This window comes from Macaca fascicularis, chromosome 4 (assembly GCF_037993035.2).
Source record: "Macaca fascicularis isolate 582-1 chromosome 4, T2T-MFA8v1.1".
In the NCBI taxonomy this organism is placed as follows: Eukaryota; Metazoa; Chordata; class Mammalia; order Primates; family Cercopithecidae; genus Macaca; species Macaca fascicularis.
Genome location: NC_088378.1, coordinates 126535409 through 126558456, shown reverse-complemented (window position 1 = coordinate 126558456; position 23048 = coordinate 126535409). Strand labels below are relative to the sequence as shown.

At 35.5% G+C, this 23048-nt stretch overlaps 1 protein-coding gene across 21 annotated transcripts in view; it reads right to left on the bottom strand.

Moving 5' to 3' along the window:
- SUPT3H (SPT3 homolog, SAGA and STAGA complex component) overlaps positions 1-23048 on the bottom strand; it is a 529437-nt gene that overhangs the window by 145899 nt on the left and 360490 nt on the right. The window contains exon 7 of one of the 21 annotated variants that reach the window (XM_074037875.1): positions 7581-7625. The exons of the other annotated variants lie outside the window; for them this stretch is intronic. Within the exon in view, the coding sequence (XP_073893976.1) occupies positions 7596-7625 (30 nt within the window). The 3' untranslated portion in view covers positions 7581-7595. Of the gene's footprint in view, positions 1-7580; positions 7626-23048 lie in introns of those variants that run through there. 21 annotated transcript variants of the gene reach the window in all.

Here is a 23048-nt window from a genome sequence, read left to right as displayed (position 1 = left end):
GTGATAGTGATAATGAAAGAGAGACTATGGCATTCATAACTATCTGTACTTTCATAACAGAGGATGGAAAAAGAATTCATGTACTTTATAAAGTCAAGAAAATAAAAGGATAGGAAAATCACCACTACTCTGGCTTCAAATAGTTCCTCCTGGAGACGCTCGTATAGTGACATAGGTCTAACACAAGAAATCTAAGAAGATGTACTAATGAACTCTGCAAAAGTTACAAATCACCATGTGATTCATATAGAGGCTAAATATTAAATCTGTCCTTTTAAGATAAAATATATGTTGAAAGCTATTATCAGTAGTTGTTTTTTGAGAGAAGTATATCTAAGAGATTATGGTATTCAAATGTATATCAATGCTCTTTGAAAATAAGTGTAAAAGATTCTAAATGGATGTTTGACTCACATAAGCATAGACGAGCAGAAGCAAATGGAAACTCCCAAATCAAATAATGTTCAGTTATTTGTAGATCACCATAGCCTCATACTTTTTCACTGTATTAGTCTATACAGGGTGACTTGTGAGGTAAAAGTGGACATTCTAGATTACAGAAAGTCTTTGGTATTCTGATAATAAGGAAATAAAGTGAGCCTTCAAAAATTTACATTAAATTTACTGGACACATTTTAAGAAAGTGAAAGTCTATTTTCTAACAGCTAATGAAAGCAGTGTGTACCTTCAGTAGACAGGGAATATGAACATACCTTTACATATTCTTTGAGAAAAGCATATTCTATCCCATTAACTGAAGAAAGAAAGAAAGAAAAAAATTCCCCTACCATGTCCCTATTAAAAAGAAATCAGGCTTGGTACGCTTACGACACTTCAAAGAACATATTATGTGGGAAAACAAAATAAACATTTAACCTGGCAAATGAAAATGGACTTGGGTTTTGACACACTTGGCAGACAGGTAGAATTAAATTCAAGTAAAGAATGCAGAGAAACTAATATAGTATTTAAATATTTGCTTAAGTAATATAGTATTTAAAATAACATTCACAGAAACGTTTTTATTGAAATGTTTTACAGGTTTAGTGAAGATTTTTTTAAGTGAAAGAGCTTGACTGGAAGCACACTTTACTTTCTCTCTGTCATTCTGTGAACTTTAGTGAGATTTTCTATTTAGTTTTTCATTAGGCATTTTCCTTTAAGTCTAAGGTAACTGAACAGTATGCTCTGTAGCTTTTTAAAGAAAATTTAGATTACAAAAATTATTTTTGAAATAAAATATTGACAGTCTCAAGATCAACCTAGTATATATATGGCATATTATGAATATAAATGTTGAGTGGATGAATGAACAGATGGTCTAATCTAGTAAGGAGCTAAGGCACTATCTGCCTCCTCTTTCCTTCATCTCTGCAAGGTTGCCTAGAAGCTGCTATGTGAGAGAGGTATAACAGGATCCTGCCTTCTAGCCATGGTGCCAAGTCCAGGCCTGAACACTGGACACAAGCTGAATCAAACAGAGGCCATTTCCTGAGACTTAAGATTGGTAATCCAGTGATTACAGCGGCTCACTTAATATATTCCCTACTCTTTAAATTTCTTTAAGGTTCAAAACTACTTTACCTCTACTCTTTGCCAACCAAAATTCTTTAAAGTCCCTCTTAGCTAATGATCAAGAGGTAAGCAATCTGATTCACACTAATATGTAAACAACTGAGTGTCCTTGGCCCTTTATGTGTTTTTAAAATTTTTGAAAGAAGATATAGTAATCTCTTATCAACTATGGTTTTATAAATTGTGGACTTAAGATAATGAGGTTTCACGTTTGTAAACCAAGTACGATAAGTCCATTATCTTTTAATATGTGATTCTGTTCAGAAATTGACATGGCAAAGCAAAAATAAAATATCTTTATCAACCTTAAAATTAGGGAGCCTAGCAACTATACATAACAAAACTCAAGAAATTTCTTCCAGATAAAGGTCAAAATGGAAGAAATATAAAACTTTCCCAGTACTTTCCTTTTCCAGATAGTGCATGCACTGAGGAGATTGCTTTCTAGTACTTTTCACTTTGTAACTGTGACCCTAGACAAGTTACCCAATCTCTGTGCTTCAGTGTCCCCAACTATAAAGTGAATAGGGTAACAGAAACCATCTCATGGGTAGTCTGTGAAGAAAGGAATACATCAGATAACACATATATTAGGGTTTAGAACAGTATCTGGCATGCAGTAAGTGCTATGAATGACTCTGGTACTACTACTATTGAGGACACTACAATTTATTGCACTTGGTATAGCGAAATGTCTTTGCTATGGTCAACTAAAATTATACCATCAGTAGTCGAAATCTTTATAATACTTTGAGTTGAGATGTAGAATGAATGTCAAAATCCTTTATCCTATCCAAAGGTTCACTGGTTTTCTCTAAGCAAAGTAATTAAAGGTGTCCTGGAACCTAAAGACAAATGACTGTTTTTCCTGTTAAAAAGACAAGTGTTACAAATTTGCTTAACTTTTTTTGTGATGACCATTGGATACTACTAACAGATACTGTTGAAAAAATAAATGCAATGTATATATCCTTTCAAGTTAACAGTAGTAAGAAAATAAGTGCTTTCCAAATGATGACACAACTATGATCTACAGATGTTTGAAGATATTTTCATTATTATTTTGTTTATATAAAATACATTTATTGAGCATCTACTATTATTACACTGTTCAGGGTACTGGAGATACTGCAGTGAAAATAAGAGATGAAGCTCTTGTCTCCTGGAGCTTTCTCCTAAAGTAGAGGAAGACAGATAAAAACCAACATATAAAAGATCACGGATGGTAAGTACCATGAATAATAATATAGTAGAGTAAGGATTTAGAAAAGGATTGATATATGGGAAGTATACTGTTCCTTTTGTCTTAGTCTGCTGGGGCTGCCATAACAAAATACCATAGAAAAGGTGGCTTAAACAACAGAAATTATTTCTCCCAGTTCTGGAGGCTGGAGGTTCAACAACAGGGTGCCAGCACACTCTGGGTCTGGTGAGGGCTCTCCTCCTGGCTTACAGATAGCTGCCTTCTCCCTATGTCCTCATATGGCAGAGATCTCTAGAGGTTCTTCCTGTTCTTACAAAACCCTAATCCCACCATGAAACTCTACTCTCATGACTTCGTCTACATCTAAGTAACTCCCAAAGGTCCCATCTCCAAATACTATCACACTGGGCACCGGGAGTTACGGCTTCAACATATAAATTGGGTGGGGGGTGGATGGGAAGAGGGCAATTCAGTCCATAGCCCCTTTTCGTGGGATGGTCAGAGAAAATCTCTCTGAAAATACGATATGTGAGTAGAGATCCGAGGAAAATGAGAGAGCTAGAAAACAGTACATGCAAAATTCTGGAAGTGGCAGTGTGCTGGTTCAGTTTAGGGCCACTGAGAGCTGATATCCAGAGAAAGATGGAGATGGAGAACTGACCAATGTATTTGGTAACAATGGAGGTTATTAGCAACCGTATAACAAGGGTAATTTCTTGTAGAGTGGTGAGGATGAAAGCATGATTCAAGTGGGTTCTAAAGAGAATATGAGGAGAGCAAATGCAACCTCTTTTGAGAAGTTTTATGCTAAATGAGAGCAGAAAAACATAGCTGTAAGCTTTGTTCGTTTGTTTAAGATAGGGGAAATTATAACATTGTTCTGTGGTGATAAAAATTAACCAATAATGTATGTCGGTGCTATGGTAGGACCTTGTGAAAGTACTCTTCTGATTACTTTCTTCTCAGTGCAACAAGAGGAAGTGAATCTGGAGAACAAGTGAACTAGGAATGAAGCTGGAAAAAGGAAGAAGTGCAAAAAGTCTGAAGAGAGGAAAAGGTTTAAACAATCATTAAGTACCATGGGAGAATGGGTACACTAGGGAATGTTTTAGGATTGCTTGGCAGTGCCAAGGGTATTTGAGATTCTTATTGAAGAAAGTAAGATTAGTCCACTTGATTATCTTTTTCTCCAGTTGTGTTCTGTTACTGGGGAATAGACATAATATAGTTTTGAAATGAGCAAATAATTAGATCTAACCAGGATTGGGGTTTTACTAGGGCAGGCATTGGTGCAGTGTGAGTTTTCAAATTTTTAATGAAGAGGGTCTGTGGTCAAAACAAATTTCGGAGGCTAAGGATGAAAAAGCACTAAGTACTACTAATACTGATGATCTAAAAGATACTTGAAAATCTTCCTAACCTGTCCACGGAACAGTTGTAAAAAGCCACTACATATTAATGTCACCAAGAAAATTCTAATAAATTCCTTATGCTAATATATCTAACAATCTAACTACTATGCAACAAAACAACTAAAATACCTAATAAAGGAAGAAACATATAAAACACCCAGACATTTGGAAAATATATATCTATATATTTTAAATATTATAAGTAAATTAGGCCAAAGGGCAATTCAAAAGAGAAATTACAGACTATGTATGAAAGGCTTAAATAATAATTAAAAAAAAAACTTTAAAGAAATTTATAGGCTACACCAAAAGCAATATTAAGATGAAAGTTTACAACACTAATATTTCTATTGTTAAACAAAAATTTTCCTATTTAAAAAACAATGACTATATTTGATTTTAAAACATATTTGTAAAATTATTTCCCTAGGATAATGCAATTCTGGATCAAATAACATATAATGTTTTTTAACGTGTATTTGATAGATATTGCCACATGTATTTCCAGAAAGCTGTACCAACATATGCTTCCACTAATATGAGATTGTCTATTTCTCCACACCCAAGCAAACACTGGATAATTATTGGTACAAATTAAACAAATTACATTTTCTAGCTTAAATAAATTGTGGCTTCTTTTCTTCCTAGTTTTGATTTGTTTTCTGGGGTGGGGGTGGGGAGATTCGATATTATTAAAATGTATTATGAATGAATTGTAAATTTTCTTATAGATGTCTCATGCCTCAGAGATCCCACAATTCTCTGAATAACACACATTTGGCCTGTAGTCATATGTGAAAGTATCCAAGTCCCACACAAGTGGATGGAATGATTTATAACAACATTCATTAAAAGAATATTTGCAAATATCTGATGAGTTTGAGATGACTGATATCCCAAGGAAATAAAATCCAGGCCACCAAAATAACCCATCACTCTGGTTACACTGCATGTATAAGTGAGATAATATAGTATTTTTCTTTCTGTGTCTGGCTTACTGCACTTAGCATAATATACTCTAGGTTCATTCATGTAGTCACAAATGGCAGAATCTCCACTTTTTTTAAGGCTGAGTAATATTTTATTACATATGTGTATATATCTGTTTCACAATTTCTTTATCCATTCACCTGACAGTTAGGTCGGGCAGGATGTTTCCACATCTTGGCTATTGTGAATTATGCTGCAATGAACATGGGAGTGCAGGCATCTCTTTGAGGTATCAAGATCATTTCTTTTGGCGATATACCCAGAAGAAGCATTGCTGGATCATCTGATTTTAACTTTTTGAGGAACTTCCATGCTGTTTTCCGTAATGATTGTACCAAATTTACTTTCCCACAAATAGTGTACAAAGGTTCCTATTCCTCCACGCTTTCTCTAACACTTATCTCTTGTCTTTTTAATAAAGGCCATCCTAATAGGTGTAAGGTGATATATCTCACTGCAGCTTTGATTTGCATTTTCTTGATGATTAGTTCTGCTGAGCATCTTTTCATATACTTGTTAGCCATTTTTATGTTTTCTTTGGAAAAATGTACCTTCAGGTCCTTTTTAATTGGGTTGTTACTTTGCTATTAAGTTGTGTGAGTTCCTTATATATTTTGGGTATTAACTCCTTATCAGATGTATGATTGCAAATATTTTCTCCCAACCCACAGGTTTCCTTTTCATATTGTTGACTTTTTCCTTTGCCATGCAGAAGCTTTTTAGAGTGATATAGTCCCAATTGTTTATCTTTGTTTTTGCTTCCTGAGCTTTTGGTGTGATATCGAAAAAATCTTACCAAGGCCAATGTCAAGGAGCTTTGCCCTATGTTTTCTCCTAGGAGTTTTAAACTTTTATGTTTATCTTCAATCCATTTGAGTTAATTATGGTATGAGATAAGGATTCGACTTCATTTTTTTATCGCATGTGGACATCCACTTTTACCAACACCATTTATTGAAGAGACTACCCTTTCCCCATTGTGCATTCTTGACACCTTTGTCAAAGATTAGTTGACCACATGTGTGTAGGTTTAATTTCTGGGTTTTCTGTTCCATTGGTCTCTGTGTCTGTTTTTATGGCAAATCTCATGTTAAAATGTGATTCCCAGTGTTGGAGGTGGGGCCTGGTAGGAGGTGACTGAATCATGGGGGCAGTAGGGTACTGTTTTGATTACTATAGCTTGGTAACATAATTGGAAATCAGGAGGTGTGATGCCTCCAAATTTGTTCTTTCTCAAGGTTGCTGATATGGTTTGGATATTCTTCCCCTCTAAATCTCATTTTAAAATGTGATTCCCAGTGTTGGAAATGGGGCCTGGTTGGGGTGATTGAATCATGGGGGCAGGTCCATCACGAATAGGTAATGGAACTTTACACAGAACTACTCTCTAGGAAAAAAAGGCTTCACTTCTTCATCCAATCATCTCTCTTTTTTTCTTCCCCCACCTCATTTATTTCTGTCTCTCTCTCACTTCAATAATTTCTACAGTTACAGTAAAGGTATACAGTAGCATTCTTTGCAGATATTTGTGTATGCATTAAATTTTGGCAAAGTCCTATTTTAAATTACTTAAAAGAACAATGATTTAAAATAAATCTATTATTTTAATAAACAATGTTATTTATTAAAAATAAATAGTAATCATTAAACTTTTATGTAATAAAAGTATTCTTGCAAAATAAAAAGAATTACCCAGTGATTTTGGATTTTTCTAAAGTTTGTTTTCCTAAAGGTGGTCATTTTTGTAATTTAACCTCTGTATTTGAGAGCACCTCAATGAATCCATTAGTCATGACTGTCTTCTACTATTTGAGGTGAGAGTAACTACAAGAAATAAAAGTCCTTTCTTCAAGGTAGGACATTTAAAAGTAAGATATAATAAATATTTTAAAAGAATGAGATGAAATGCCCAAATTATTAATACTTATTATTTATCTGAGAATTAAACACCCACAAGTTTATTTCATGGCTACTAATTGTGAAAGCAAAAATTTTCAGAATTTCTATAGCAATGCAAAACACTGCCCTTTGTAACTGAATATAAGTGCCATAGTAGTGACAGTAAAAATCATATTAATCTCATACTAAGGAATTAAGACTCCTCTCTAGAAAATGGAGAATCATGAAAAGGATAAGGCTGGTAGGATCTGATCTGCCTTTTTGACCGATGCTGGGAAAAATTCCAAAGAGACATGCTAATACAATAGATTATACTAATTATTAAATATTTATGGCTTAATCCAAAATTCTTTTTATTTATCTATTTTTTTTGAGATGGAGTCTCCCTCTGTTGCTTACACTGGAGTACAGTGACACGATCTCGGCTCACTGCAACCTCCGCCTTGTGGGTTCAAGCGTGAATCCAAAATTATTAATTCTCAATGAGGAACACAATGATATAGAAAAAAATCTACTTACATTAAACAGCTTGACTTGCACATTTCCTGTAAAGTAGTGACAACAATAAGAATTAAACTAAAGGCAGCTGCTCAGCATGGATGCACATAAAGATATGGGGATAATTATCTATACCAAACAAGTAATGATCTGCTAATTCCACTACATAAACTGGAACATTAAAAAGACAAAAATCTTGCCAGAGAATACACGTATTTTCATATTTAGAAACGCAAACTTGGTGAGATTAAACCAATAAAGATAAATAAAGGCCAAACTATGTAACAACAATCTGCCCACCTACTGTGGGGAATGTGGGTAAGGAGAAAGAATAGGGAAATATAATCCACAAAATATTCAAGGCAAAAATATTTTGGTTATTACAACAACCACAATTTGAGAACTATAAACATTAAATGTAAATTAGTGGCAAATCTTGTGGTGTTCTTAAATTCAATGATATTTTAAAATTCATCTTTGCCAAGGTGTTTTATAAACAAGCTAGAAGACTGATCTCTAAGAAAACTCTTGAAATGTATTTTTTAAAAGAGAAGGATCTCATTTTAAAAAGAACAAATTGAAATTACTTGAGACAGAAAATATTGATTCTATAAAAAACTTAATTGAACAGTATAATCACCACGTGGCAGTCAAATATCCATTTAGGCAAGACTAAAAACAGCAGCCCAGTAAGGCCTGCATCACACATCACCAACAGTGGACACGAGTGTTTATAGTGTGCAGTGCTGATGTGTATCTCTATCCATAGAAATGACTCTGTTTTACTTCCCTTGACGTAGGAAAAGTAGAAATAAATAGCAATCATTATTCCAATGCTTTCCTACCAAATCCAGACAGAAAATATCCTGTCCCCATAACAAAAGACACTTGTGAATATCAGATCATATATTCTGATCTGGATTAGGAAAAATAGGATTATTATGTGTATGGTTTCAATGCTGCCACCATGTATTTTGCTCTCCTGCAGACTAAAGAAAGGAATAGGGGGAAGAAAACTTTTAAACTGCGTCCAAAAACTAACAGTAAAGAATCTAAATAGGTCCGAGGGTGGAGGACAAATGGGAATGGTACTAATACTGTTTTCAAAAAGATGGCAGTCATTTAATTAATCCTGCTTTTAAATTTCTCTACAGCAAAGCAACAACTGTAAGAGATTATATATCCAGAAATGTTAGAGAATGATTAAAAAACAGTGCCAGGCTTGGTGCTTCACACCTATGATCCCAGCATTTTGGGAGGCCAAGATGGGAGGACTGCTTGAGCCCAGGAGTTTGAGACCAGCCTGGACAACATAGTGAGACCCTGTCTCTACAAAAAATATGAAAATTTGGTGGGTGTGGTTGCACATTCCTGTAGTCCCAACTACTTGGGAGGCTAAGGCTAGAGGATCGGTCAAGCCTGGGAGGTTGAGGCTGCAGTGAGCTGTGACTGGGCTATTGCATTTCAGCCTGGGGAACAGAAGGAGACTGTCTTTAAAACAAAACAAAAACAGAATAAAACAAATACAACCACTTTAGTTTGACACATGTATGTGAGGTGCTCTAATCATCAAAGCAGAAGTCAGACTCCAACCTCAGCAGAAGCTCACATTTCACAAGGTTAAGAAAAGCATAAAAAGATCCCTTGAGAGCCATCTTCAAATCGGATATAGTAAGCTACAGAAAAATAAGGACCTAGGTAAGAGTTAGGTTAGAGTTCCATTTTTATAGATCTGTAACTTGCTTTTTATTTCATTAACTGAAAAATGCCTTCTCCAGAAGACACTTTCCCCAATTTTAGACAAGCACTTAAGACAACAAATACACAATTCTTTATCATTATATCATAAAAGGACAGCTATAGCTATGGGTAAAATGTAATTTGATAGTATATAAAGTCACAGATGGAAATCACTTTCAGAGCTACATATTACATCGATTTTGGGTTCTTCTAAATTAAGTCATACTACCTGTTCTGCAGTTCCTATGCCAGAATAACATACACTGAATGACATTAATTCTGCTCTGTGCAGCTAGATTTACCACAGGTATCTTGCTGGTATTTCTACTAATACTCCCTGGAGAATAATTTCATAAGTATTTTGAAATTGTTTGAACAAAAATTAACCTTTAATAAACATAACAATGAGTTATCCTAATGAAACTCCTCCAGGAACTAACCTTGACATATTACATTGCTTCATGTTTTTCAAGGCACCCTAGCCCTTTTTTTTTTTTTTTCTGTATTTTTTTTTTTTATTATTATACTTTCAGTTCTAGGGTACATGCGCATAACGTGCAGGTTTGTTACATATGTATACTTGTGCCATGTTGCTGTGCTGCACCCATCAACTCGTCATTTACATCAGGTATAACTCCCAATGCAATCCCTCCCCCCTACCCCCTCCCCATGATAGGCCCCGGTGTGTGATGTTCCCCTTCCCGAGTCCAAGTAATCTCATTGTTCAGTTCCCACCTATGAGTGAGAACATGCAGTGTTTGGTTTTCTGTTCTTGTGATAGTTTGCTAAGAATGATGGTTTCCAGCTGCATCCATGTCCCTACAAAGGACACAAACTCATCCTTTTTGATGGCTGCATAGTATTCCATGGTGTATATGTGCCACATTTTCTTAATCCAGTCTGTCACTGATGGACATTTGGGTTGATTCCAAGTCTTTGCTATTGTGAATAGTGCCGCAATAAACATACGTGTGCATGTGTCTTTATAGCAGCATGATTTATAATCCTTTGGGTATATACCCAGTAATGGGATGGCTGGGTCATATGGTACATCTAGTTCTAGATCCTTGAGGAATCGCCATACTGTTTTCCATAATGGTTGAACTAGTTTACAATCCCACCAACAGTGTAAAAGTGTTCCTATTTCTCCACATCCTCTCCAGCACCTGTTGTTTCCTGACTTTTTAATGATCGCCATTCTAACTGGTGTGAGATGGTATCTCATTGTGGTTTTGATTTGCATTTCTCTGATGGCCAGTGATGATGAGCATTTTTTCATGTGTCTGTTGGCTGTATGAATGTCTTCTTTTGAGAACTGTCTGTTCATATCCTTTGCCCACTTTTTGATGGGGTTGTTTGTTTTTTTCTTGTAAATTTGTTTGAGTTCTTTGTAGGTTCTGGATATTAGCCCTTTGTCAGATGAGTAGATTGCAAAAATTTTCTCCCATTCTGTAGGTTGCATGTTCACTCTGATGGTTGTTTCTTTTGCTGTGCAGAAGCTCTTTAGTTTAATGAGATCCCATTTGTCAATTTTGGCTTTTGCTGCCGTTGCTTTTGGTGTTTTAGACATGAAGTCTTGGCCCATGCCTATGTCCTGAATGGTACTACCTAGGTTTTCCTTTAGGATTTTTATGGCATTAGGTCTAACATTTAAGTCTCTAATCCATCTTGAATTAATTTTTGTATAAGGAGTAAGGAAAGGATCCAGTTTCAGCTTTCTACTTATGGCTAGCCAATTTTCCCAGCACCATTTATTAAATAGGGAATCATTTCCCCATTTCTTGTTTCTCTCAGGTTTGTCAAAGATCAGATGGCTGTAGATGTGTGGTATTATTTCTGAGGACTCTGTTCTGTTCCATTGGTCTATATCTCTGTTTTGGTACCAGTACCATGCTGTTTTGGTTACTGTAGCCTTGTAGTATAGTTTGAAGTCAGGTAGCGTGATGCCTCCAGCTTTGTTCTTTTGACTTAGGATTGTCTTGGAGATGCGGGCTCTTTTTTGGTTCCATGTAAACTTTAAAGCAGTTTTTTCCAATTCTGTGAAGAAACTCATTGGTAGCTTAATGGGGATGGCATTGAATCTATAAATAACCTTGGGCAGTATGGCCATTTTCACAATATTGATTCTTCCTATCCATGAGCATGGTATGTTCTTCCATTTGTTTGTGTCCTCTTTTATTTCACTGAGCAGTGGTTTGTAGTTCTCCTTGAAGAGGTCCTTTACATCCCTTGTAAGTTGGATTCCTAGGTATTTTATTCTCTTTGAAGCAATTGTGAATGGAAGTTCATTCATGATTTGGCTCTCTGTTTGTCCGTTACCGGTGTATACGAATGCTTGTGATTTTTGCACATTAATTTTGTATCCTGAGACTTTGCTGAATTTGCTTATCAGCTTAAGGAGATTTTGGGCTGAGACAATGGGATTTTCTAAATATACAATCATGTCATCTGCAAACAGGGACAATTTGACTTCTTCTTTTCCTAATTGAATACCCTTGATTTCTTTCTCTTGCCTGATTGCCCTGGCCAGAACTTCCAACACTATGTTGAATAGGAGTGGTGAGAGAGGGCATTCCTGTCTTGTGCCAGTTTTCAAGGGGAATTTTTCCAGTTTTTGCCCATTCAGTATGATATTGGCTGTGGGTTTGTCATAAATAGCTCTTATTATTTTGAGGTACGTTCCATCAATACCGAATTTATTGAGCGTTTTTAGCATGAAGGGCTGTTGAATTTTGTCAAAAGCCTTTTCTGCATCTATTGAGATAATCATGTGGTTCTTGTCTTTGGTTCTGTTTATATGCTGGATTATGTTTATTGATTTGCAAATGTTGAACCAGCCTTGCATCCCAGGGATGAAGCCCACTTGATCATGGTGGATAAGCTTTTTGATGTGCTGCTGAATCCGGTTTGCCAGTATTTTATTGAGGATTTTTGCATCGATGTTCATCAGGGATATTGGTCTAAAATTCTCTTTTTTTGTTGTGTCTCTGCCAGGCTTTGGTATCAGGATGATGTTGGCCTCATAAAATGAGTTAGGGAGGATTCTCTCTTTTTCTATTGATTGGAATAGTTTCCAAAGGAATGGTACCAGCTCCTCCTTGTACCTCTGGTAGAATTCAGCTGTGAATCCATCTGGTCCTGGACTTTTTTTGGTTGGTAGGCTATTAATTATTGCCTCAATTTCAGAGCCTGCTATTGGTCTATTCAAGGATTCAACTTCTTCCTGGTTTAGTCTTGGAAGAGTGTAAGTGTCCAGGAAATTATCCATTTCTTCTAGATTTTCTAGTTTATTTGTTTAGAGGTGTTTATAGTATTCTCTGATGGTAGTTTGTATTTCTGTGGGGTCGGTGGTGATATCCGCTTTATCATTTTTTATTGCGTCTATTTGATTCTTCTCTCTTTTCTTCTTTATTAGTCTTGCTAGCGGTCTGTCAATTTTGTTGATCTTTTCAAAAAACCAACTCCTGGATTCAATGATTTTTTGAAGGGTTTTTTGTGTCTCTATCTCCTTCAGTTCTGCTCTGATCTTAGTTATTTCTTTTCTTCTGCTAGCTTTTGAATGCATTTCCTCTTGCTTCTCTAGTTCTTTTCATTGTGATGTTACAGTGTCAATTTTAGATCTTTCCTGCTTTCTCTTCTGGGCATTTAGTGCTATAAATTTCCCTCTAGACACTGCTTTAAATGTGTCCCAGAGATTCTGGTATGTTGTATCTTTGTTCTCATTGGTTTCAAAGAACATCTTTATTTCTGCCTTCAGGAGCAGGTTGTTCAGTTTCCATGTAGTTGAGCAGTTTTGATTGAGTTTCTTAGTCCTGAGTTCTAGTTTGATTGCACTGTGGTCTGAGAGACAGTTTGTTACAATTTCTGTTCTTGTACATTTGCTGAGGAGTGCTTTACTTCCAACTATGTGGTCAATTTTGGAAGAAGTGCGATGTGGTGCTGAGCGAATGTATATTCTGTTGATTTGGGGTGGAGAGTTCTAAAGATGTCTATTAGGTCTGCTTGCTGCAGAGATGAGTTCAATTCCTGGATATCCTTGTTAACTTTCTGTCTCGTTGATCTGTCTAATGTTGACAGTGGAGTGTTGAAGTCTCCCATTATTATTGTATGGGAGTCTAAGTCTCTTTGTAAGTCTCTAAGGACTTGCTTTATGAATCTGGTTGCTCCTGTATTGGGTGCATATATATTTAGGATAGTTAGCTCTTCCTGTTGAATTGATCCTTTTACCATTATGTAATGGCCTTCTTTGTCTCTTTTGATCTTTGATGGTTTAAAGTCTGTTTTATCAGAGACTAGGATTGCAACCCCTGTTTTTTTTTGTTCTCCATTTGCTTGGTAAATCTTCCTCCATCCCTTTATTTTGAGCCTATGTATGTCTCTGCGTGTGAGATGGGTCTCCGTAATACAGCAGACTGATGGGTCTTGACTCTTTATCCAGTTTGCCAGTCTGTGTCTTTTAATTGGAGCATTTAGTCCATTTACATTTAAGGTTAATATTGTTATGTGTGAACTGGATCCTGCCATTATGATATTAACTGGTTATTTTGCTCGTTAGTTGATGCAGTTTCTTCCTAGCCTAAATGGTCTTTACATTTTGGCATGTTTTTGCAATGCACCCTAGCCCTTTTCAAGTTTATTTTGCAAACACACTGAAGCTAATTCAATGACCCTGCCTAAATGTCTTCAAGAAGTAATGTGCCCTATGTCAGAATAAACTAAATTTCAAATTATATAGCAAGTAGAAAATATATGGCTCAATAACCAATAATCCATTAAGAAGGTTCAAAATTAAAAACAAATAGAGTAATAATTAGAATAGTAACCCATTTATTGAGGCTGTATTACCTTTACTAGATACTTACTTTTGATTGGTCAGTTATTACTCTAGGACTGTGAGGGCAAAGGCCATATTTTGTCTTTTTTTTAATAGTCACAGCCTCAGGACCTGGAACAGTGATTGACTTAAAAAAATCTCAAAAAATAAATGTCCAATAAATAAAAGAGGGAAAGCATGGATGGATGATTTGCTTGACTCCAAAGAAATGATTTGCATTCGTTATTACCATGTTGTGTCTTAGAGAAAACTTCCTAGAGAGTTGAACAGAGTGCCGAGATTCTAAGACATCATTCTATCAATTCACACTGCCACAATGTTAAAAATCTTTACACTTAAGGACCTTTGTGGCTATCTTTTCACACCCATTACTTCTTCCTAAAGTTCCAGAGATCCACGGTTTTGCTGGAGTCTGACTGTATACTCAACTACAGGGATGAAGCATACAACTTAGGCTAAGCCAGGCAGGACATTTCATCCTACTAGCTACTGTCACTGGCAGGGATTGGGGAGATATTGTGACCAAATCTTTTTAAGCGTAAATCTTGGGACAAAGGCATTCTCTCTCCACCTGGACCTAAAACTTCTACAGTCATTTGTGCTCCTATGTGAGAAATAAATATTCAGTGGACATTGTAATCTTCAATCCAATGGACACTGTGAACTTCAATATCAAACCTCACTTGAAGCCAAATCTACCTCTGGGCTTTGTTATCTGAAACAAAACCTTTCCTTAACTGCCTAATTTTGTTTGAATTGTTTTTTCTTTTTTTTTTTTTTATTAACTGCAGTCAATAGCATCATCCAAAAATATTAACTGTTTTCAACTTTTACATCATTATTACTGCTTTGAAGACGGTCTACATGACACTATGTAGGGTTATAGTCTCCTACTCTTCAGTTATATGACAATATTATACCTATACATCCTCCAAATTGGAATAGCAGCTTTCTGAAATATTTGAGAATCTAAACTCAAACTATAGCTGAATAAAACATTTAAAGGACTAAAAATCAACACCAATATTAATATCTATTGAGATATTTATTTATTGAGAGCATCTAATAGATGCTACTGCATTTATACAAAAATACCCACGAAACTAGAATCTTCCTGATATAATCAATCCTCAAATCAAATGCAAAATAAACTTTATTACTCCCAGTATGACAATTCATAGACAACTTTTTTTTCCTAAAGATCTATTTTATTCCCTACCTCTTTACACTATCTTGCATCTAGAAATAAGGGACAATTAAAAGGAAAAACATGCATAAGAAACAACTGCCTACCTAGCAAATCACAATTAAACTACCATACTTTCTTACGTCTAAAACTTAACTAACATTTTATGAGTTTCTAACTGCTAGTATTTCAATCTGGCAACAGGCGCCTTCTCTGGAAGAGATAAAATCAATGGTACAACTTTTTCCACAACATACATTTACTTGTATTTACATGCATATTATATGTGTATATTGCTTCATACATTCATCTGTTCAGTCTTAACTGCAAGCATCTAAAGAGCCAATTTAATTTGCCTCATAAAGCGTATCCTTCAGCACCACTTATAAAGTAAATACTTCTGATAGGAAAAATAAAATAAAATGAGAAGATAAACTGCAGAACAAAGGAAATCAAATGAGGATTAAGAGAAACATAACAGAGATGGTAAATATGTAAATTCAAAACAGCATAAATTTATAAATTCAATAAACTTGTAAATCTCATCCTCCACTGTCAGCCACTATTAGCATGTTGGTATATTTCTCCTAGCAGTCTTAATTTCAATGTGTTTGCGAAATATGAATATTCCCTTATCATCAGGTAAACAGGGTTCTCACCCCATTTCCAATATTATGTAAGACATTGTGATGAACAGTTTTGTGCATATGAATGTGCATATGAACAAAATTCCTGATATCTAAAGAAAAATTACCAAATGTAGGTCTACTAGGTTGCAGTATATTAATGCTTCTAACTGAATTGATATTTTAAAATACTTTCTTGGTTTTATTAATCTACATTTCCACAGTTAATGTGTTACCACTCCCATCTTACTCTTGACCATTTTATATACAAAAATGGCATTATTTCAATACCAGTAAGTAGATACATTATATATTTATTTTTATTTCTTCTTTTTCATATCCTTTGCCAATTTTTCTGCTAGAATGTTATTTTTTATTGATTTTAAAAGATCTATATAAATGATACTGATAGTTGTGTCATATTTTTATGCATTTGCCTTTAATATTTTTTGTGTTTCTGAAACACAGACATAATTTTTATAAGATTGAATTTAAAAGTCACTTCCTTTGTGATTTTTTCACCCCCGAACTGGGCTCTGAGTGACCTTTCAGAATATTTTAAGAGAGTCTATTTCCTCTCTTGAAAAATTCACAAAATTTAGTATACAAAACCCTCTGAAAATGCCTAAAAGAACCTTCTGAAAAATTTGAACTTAGCATTTCACACACTTATTTGAAAACAGACCATTCCCTACTCCCACAGTGTACGTGTCAAAAGCTTGAGGAGCAGTATTTCTCAAAAGCTCTGAAATGAAAGCCTAGAAAGTCCTTCAATATTACCTGTGGTTATTTGTAATTTTTAAAAATGGTTTTACTTTTTATACCAAATTTTTAATATTCTGGAATGTATGTTGATGGATGTATAAGGTTAAGAGTTATCATTATATTTTCTTTTCCGATAGTTCTTTAGTTGTCTTGGCATCTTTCTCCCACTGATGTCTAATGCCATCTTTATTGTGACTAATTCTTCTTTATATTTAATTGTATCATTTATTCTTGTCACAGGCGTGCCTGTGGGTTTTACGCCAGTACCACACTATTTTGACTGTTGTAGTTACATGGAATCTTATATTATGTGGTGGTATTAGGTTGATGCAAAAGTAATTGCAGTTTTGCCATTAAATTAAACTCAATCCCCTACTCTTCTTTAATGAAAATTTCTTGGCTATCCTAAATTTTATAACTTCAGGTGAAGACTAATATCATTTTAAAAAGTTTTTATTTTTAATCTTGCTGAGATTTCTGTTAAACAACATTAAGTCAATACATTAATGTGGAAATAACTGAAATTTACAACATTTAGTCTGTATCCAGGAACATAGTGCTTTTTCATTTATATACTCATGTCTCAGTACATTATTAAAAACGAGTTACATATTTCTTTTACATTTATTGTTAATATAAAGTTTATCTCCAAATAATTTTTTTCTTGTATTATTCTGATCGACATTGCCTTTTTTTCTCAATTTTACTATTGACTATTACTGAATTTATTATCAAGTATTACGGAATTATGGAAGAAGTTCCTAATCTTGGTCAGTGTCTCTCTGACTTAATGAAGACTTCTACTGGCTTCAGTACTTTTTACACTGATTCTCAAGGATTACCAAAATTAATAAATTATGTTATCTATACATAATGATAAATTTTGGTCTCCTGCCAATAGCAATGCCTTTTATTGCACTGCCTAGTGCTCCTTGAACTCCAGCAAATGAAAGTGGTAACGGTGGATATTCAGATTTTAAGAACTCTTAATATTTTTAAAACTATCCTGATGTCTGTTAATTTAAGTGAGTTTTTTTTATCATAAAGTAGAAGGACTTTTCTATATCTAGTTTACTAAGAATTTCTAAAAAGGCTAGGAAGTGAATTTTGTCATATCTCTTTTTAATACCAATTAAAACTATCATATGGTTTTTCTTTTTTTTTTTTTTTATTATAGTTTAAGTTCTAGGGTACATGTGCACAACGTGCCGGTTTGTTATACATGTATACATGTGTCATGTTGGTGTGCTGCACCCATTAACTCATCATTTACATTAGGTATATCTCCTAATGCTATCCCTCCCCCCACCCTCCCCACAATAGGACGTGGTGTGTGATGATCCCCTTCCTGTGTCCAAGTGATCTTATTGTTCAATTCCCACCTATGAGTGAGAAAATGCGGTATTTGGTTTTCTGTTCTTGTGATAGTTTGCTGAGAATGATGGTTTCCAGCTGCATCCATGTCCCTACAAAGGACATGAACTCATCCTTTTTTATGGCTGCACAGTATTCCATGGTGTATATGTGCCACATTTTCTTAATCCAGTCTGTCACTGATGGACATTTGGGTTGATTTCAAGTCTTTGCTATTGTGAATAGTGCTGCAATAAACATACGTGTGCATGTGTCTTTATAGCAGCATGACTTATAATCCTTTGGGTATATACCCAGTAATGGGATGGCTGGGTCAACTGGTATTTCTAGTTCTAGATCCTTGAGGAATCGCCACACTGTTTTCCACAATGGCTGAACTAGTTTACAGTCCCAACAACAGTGTAAAAGCATTCTTATTTCTCCACATTCTCTCCAGCACCTGTTGTTTCCTGATTTTTTAATGACTGCCACTCTAACTGGTGTGAGATGGTATCTCACTGTGGTTTTGATTTGCATTTCTCTGATGGCTAGTGATGATGAGCATTTTTTCATGTATCTGTTGGCTGTATGAATGTCTTCTTTTGAGAACTGTCTGTTCATATCCTTTGCCCACTTTTTGATGGGGTTGTTTTTTTCTTGTAAATTTGTTTGAGTTCTTTGTAGGTTCTGGATATTAGCCCTTTGTCAGATGAGTAGATTGCAAAAATTTTCTCCCATTCTGTAGGTTGCCTGTTCACTCTGATGGTAGTTTCTTTTGCTTTAGTTTAATTAGATCCCATTTGTCAATTTTGGCTTTTGTTGCCATTGCTTTTGGTGTTTTAGACATGAAGTCCTTGCCCATGCCTATGTCCTGAATGGTATTACCTAGCTTTTCTTCTAGGGTTTTTATGGTTTTGGGTCTAACATTTAAGTCTCTAATCCATCTTGAATTAATTTTTGTATAAGGAGTAAGGAAAGGATCCAGTTTCAGCTTTCTACTTATGGCTAGCCAATTTTCCCAGCACCATTTATTAAACAGGGAATCCTTTCCCCATTTCTTGTCCTTGTCAGGTTTGTCAAAGATCAGATGGCTGTAGATGTGTGGTACTATTTCTGAGGGCTCTGTTCTGTTCCATTGGTCTATATCTCTGTTTTCTTACCAGTACCATGCTGTTTTGGTTACTGTAGCCTTGTAGTATAGTTTGAAGTCAGGTAGTGTGATGCCTCCAGTTTTGCTCTTTTGGCTTAGGATTGCCTTGGCAATGCAGGGTCTTTTTTGGTTCCATATGAACTTTAAAGCAGTTTTTTCCAATTATGTGAAGAAAGTCATTGGTAGCTTAATGGGGATGGCATTGAATCTATAAATTACCTTGGGCAGTATGGCCATTTTCACAATATTGATTCTTCCTATCCATGAGCATGCTATGTTCTTCCATTTGTTTATGTCCTCTTTTATTTCACTGAGCAGTGGTTTCTAGTTTTCCTTGAAGTGGTCCTTTACATCCCTTGTAAGTTGGATTCCTAGGTATTTCACTCTCTTTGAAGTTATTGTGAATGGGAGTTCATTCATGATTTGGCTCTCTGTTTGTTTGTTACTGGTGTATAAGAAGGCTTGTGATTTTTGCACATTGATTTTGTATCCTGAGATGTTGCTGAAGTTGCTTATCAGCTTAAGGAGATTTTGGGCTGAGACAATGGGGTTTTCTAAATATACAATCATGTCATCTGCAAAGAGGGACAATTTGACTTCTTCTTTTCCTAATTGAATACCCTTGATTTCTTTGTCTTGCCTGATTGTCCTAGCCAGAACTTCCAACACTATGTTGAATAGGAGTGGTGAGAGAGGGCACCCCTGTCTTGTGCCAGTTTTCAAAGGGAATGCTTCCAGTTTTTGCCCATTCAGTATGATATTGGCTGTGGGTTTGTCATAAATAGCTCTTATTATTTTGAGATATGTTCCATCAATACAGAATTTATTGAGAGTTTTTAGCATGAAGGGCTGTTGAATTTTGTCAAAGGCCTTTTCTCCATCTATTGAGATAATCATGTGGTTTTTGTCTTTGGCTCTGTTTATATGCTGGATTACGTTTATTGATTTGCATATGTTGAACTAGCCTTGCATCCCAGCGATGAAGCCCACTTGATCATGGTGGATAAGCTTTTTGATGTGCTGCTGGATTTGGTTTGCCAGTATTTTATTGAGGATTTTTGCATCGATGTTCATCAGGGATATTGGTCTAAAATTCTCTTTTTTTGTTGTATCGCTGTCAGTCTTTGGTATCAGGATGATGTTGGCCTCGTAAAGTGAGTTAGGGAGGATTCCCTCTTTTTCTACTGATTGGAAGAGTTTCGGAAGGAATGGTACCAACTCCTCCTTGTACCTCCGGTAGAATTTGGCTGTGAATCCGTCTGGTTCTGGACTTTTTTTTGGTTGGTAGGCTATTAATTATTGCCTCAATTTCTGAGCCTGCTATTGGTCTATTCAGGGATTCAACTTCTTCCTAGTTTAGTCTTGGGAGAGTGTGAGTGTCCAGGAAATTATCCATTTCTTCTAGGTTTTCTAGTTTATTTGTGTAGAGGTGTTTACAGTATTCTCTGATGGTAGTTTGTATTTCTGTGGGGTTGGTGGTGATATCCCCTTTATCATTTTTTATTGTGTCTATTTGATTCTTCTCTCTTTTCTTATTAGTATTGCTAGCGGTCTATCAATCTTGTTGATCTTTTCAAAAAACCAGCTCCTGGATTCATTGATTTTTTGAAGGGTTTTTTGTGTCTCTATCTCCTTCAGTTCTGCTCTGATCTTAGTTATTTCTTTTCTTCTGCTAGCTTTTGAATGCATTTCCTCTTGCTTCTCTAGTTCTTTTCATTGTGATGTTACAGTGTCAATTTTAGATCTTTCCTGCTTTCTCTTCTGGGCATTTAGTGCTATAAATTTCCCTCTACACACTGCTTTAAATGTGTCCCAGAGATTCTGGTATGTTGTATCTTTGTTCTCATTGGTTTCAAAGAACATCTTTATTTCTGCCTTCATTTCGTTATGTACCCAGTAGTTATTCAGGAGCAGGTTGTTCAGTTTCCATGTAGTTGAGCGGTTTTGATTGAGTTTCTTAGTCCTGAGTTCTAGTTTGATTGCACTGTGTTCTGAGCTACAGTTTGGTATAATTTCTGTTCTTTTACATTTGCTGAGGAGTGCTTTACTTCCAACTATGTGGTCAATTTTGGAGTAAGTGCGATGTGGTGCTGAGAAGAATGTATATTCTGTTGATTTGGGGTAGAGAATTCTATAGATGTCTATTAGGTCTGCTTGGTGCAGAGTTGAGTTCAATTCTTGGATATCCTTGTTAACTTTCTGTCTCGTTGATCTGTCTAATGTTGGCAGTGGCGTGTTAAAGTCTCCCGTTATTTTTGTATGGGAGTCTAAGTCTCTTTGTAAGTCTCTAAGGACTTGCTTTATGAATCTGGGTGCTCCTGTATTGGGTGCATATATATTTAGGATAGTTAGCTCTTCCTGATGAATTGATCCCTTTACCATTATGTAATGGATTTGTCTCTTTTGATCTTTGATGGTTTAAAGTCTGTTTTATCAGAGACTAGGATTGCAACCGCTGCTTTTCTTTGTTTTCCATTTGCTTGGTAGATCCTCCTCCATCCCTTTATTTTGAGCCTATGTATGTCTCTGCATGTGAGATGGGTCTCCTGAATACAGCAAACTGATGGGTCTTGACTCTTTATCCAATTTGCCAGTCTGTGTCTTTTAATTGGACCATTCAGTCCATTTACATTTAAGGTTAATATTGTTATGTGTGAACTTGATCCTGTCATTATGATGCTAGCTGGTTATTTTGCTCGCTAGTTGATGCAGTTTCTTCCTAGCATTGATGGACTTTACATTTTGACATGTTTTTGCAATGGCTGGTACCTGTTGTTCCTTTCCACGTTTAGTGCTTCCTTCAGGATCTCTTGTAGCGCAGGCCTGGTGGTGACAAAATCTCTAAGCATTTGCTTGTCTGTAAAGGATTTTATTTCTCCTTCACTTGTGAAACTTAGTTTGGCTGGATATGAAATTCTGGGTTGAAAATTCTTTACTTTAAGAATGTTGAATATTGGCCCCCACTCTCTTCTGGCTTGGAGAGTTTCTGCCGAGAGATCTGCTGTTAGTCTGATTGGCTTCCCTTTGTGTGTAACCCTTCGTGTGCAGCCTCAGCCTCCCAAAGTGCTGGGATTTATTAAAGTCTTTTTATTTCCCTTGAATTAATCAGTTAAGGATTGGGATGGTATGTTCTAGTCTCCATAACAAATGTATTTTTCTGACCTCTCCCCACACTACCAGAAGCTTTCAATGCTCTGGAATTTGATGATTGACAGTTTGCACCTACTATATTTTCACTATAGGTGTATTTTTTAGTAACATAAAATTATTGCCTTTATTCCATTTTAATGCTTCTCTCCTTAAATTCTCTTTTCTCTGAAATTGATATTGTAAGCACCAGTATTACAGGGTTTGTATGATATACCTCTGATTGTTCTTTAACTTTTACCTTTTAAGTAATCTAGAAAAATTTCATTTCTATTTCTATAAATGTATATATGGGCATAGTGTATAAATGTATGCAAATGAATTGGCATATATAAATGTATATGCAAATATAAATGTATATACATACATAGATATATACATACATGTATTTATTATCTACATATGTAAACTACATATATCTTTGTAGTATATAATTCTATCTTCATTTCATAGTCCTATATATTCTAACATTTTTAAGAGTTTCAGTTTTTAACTCAACCTTTTGGTTTTTTTGGTTTTTTTTTTTTTGAGACAGAGTCTCGCTTAGTCGCCCAGGCTGGAGTGCAATGGCCCGATCTCGGCTCACTGCAAGCTCCGCCTCCCGGGTTCACGCCATTCTCCTGCCTCAGCCTCCCGAGTAGCTGGGACTACAGGCGCCCGCCGCCTCGC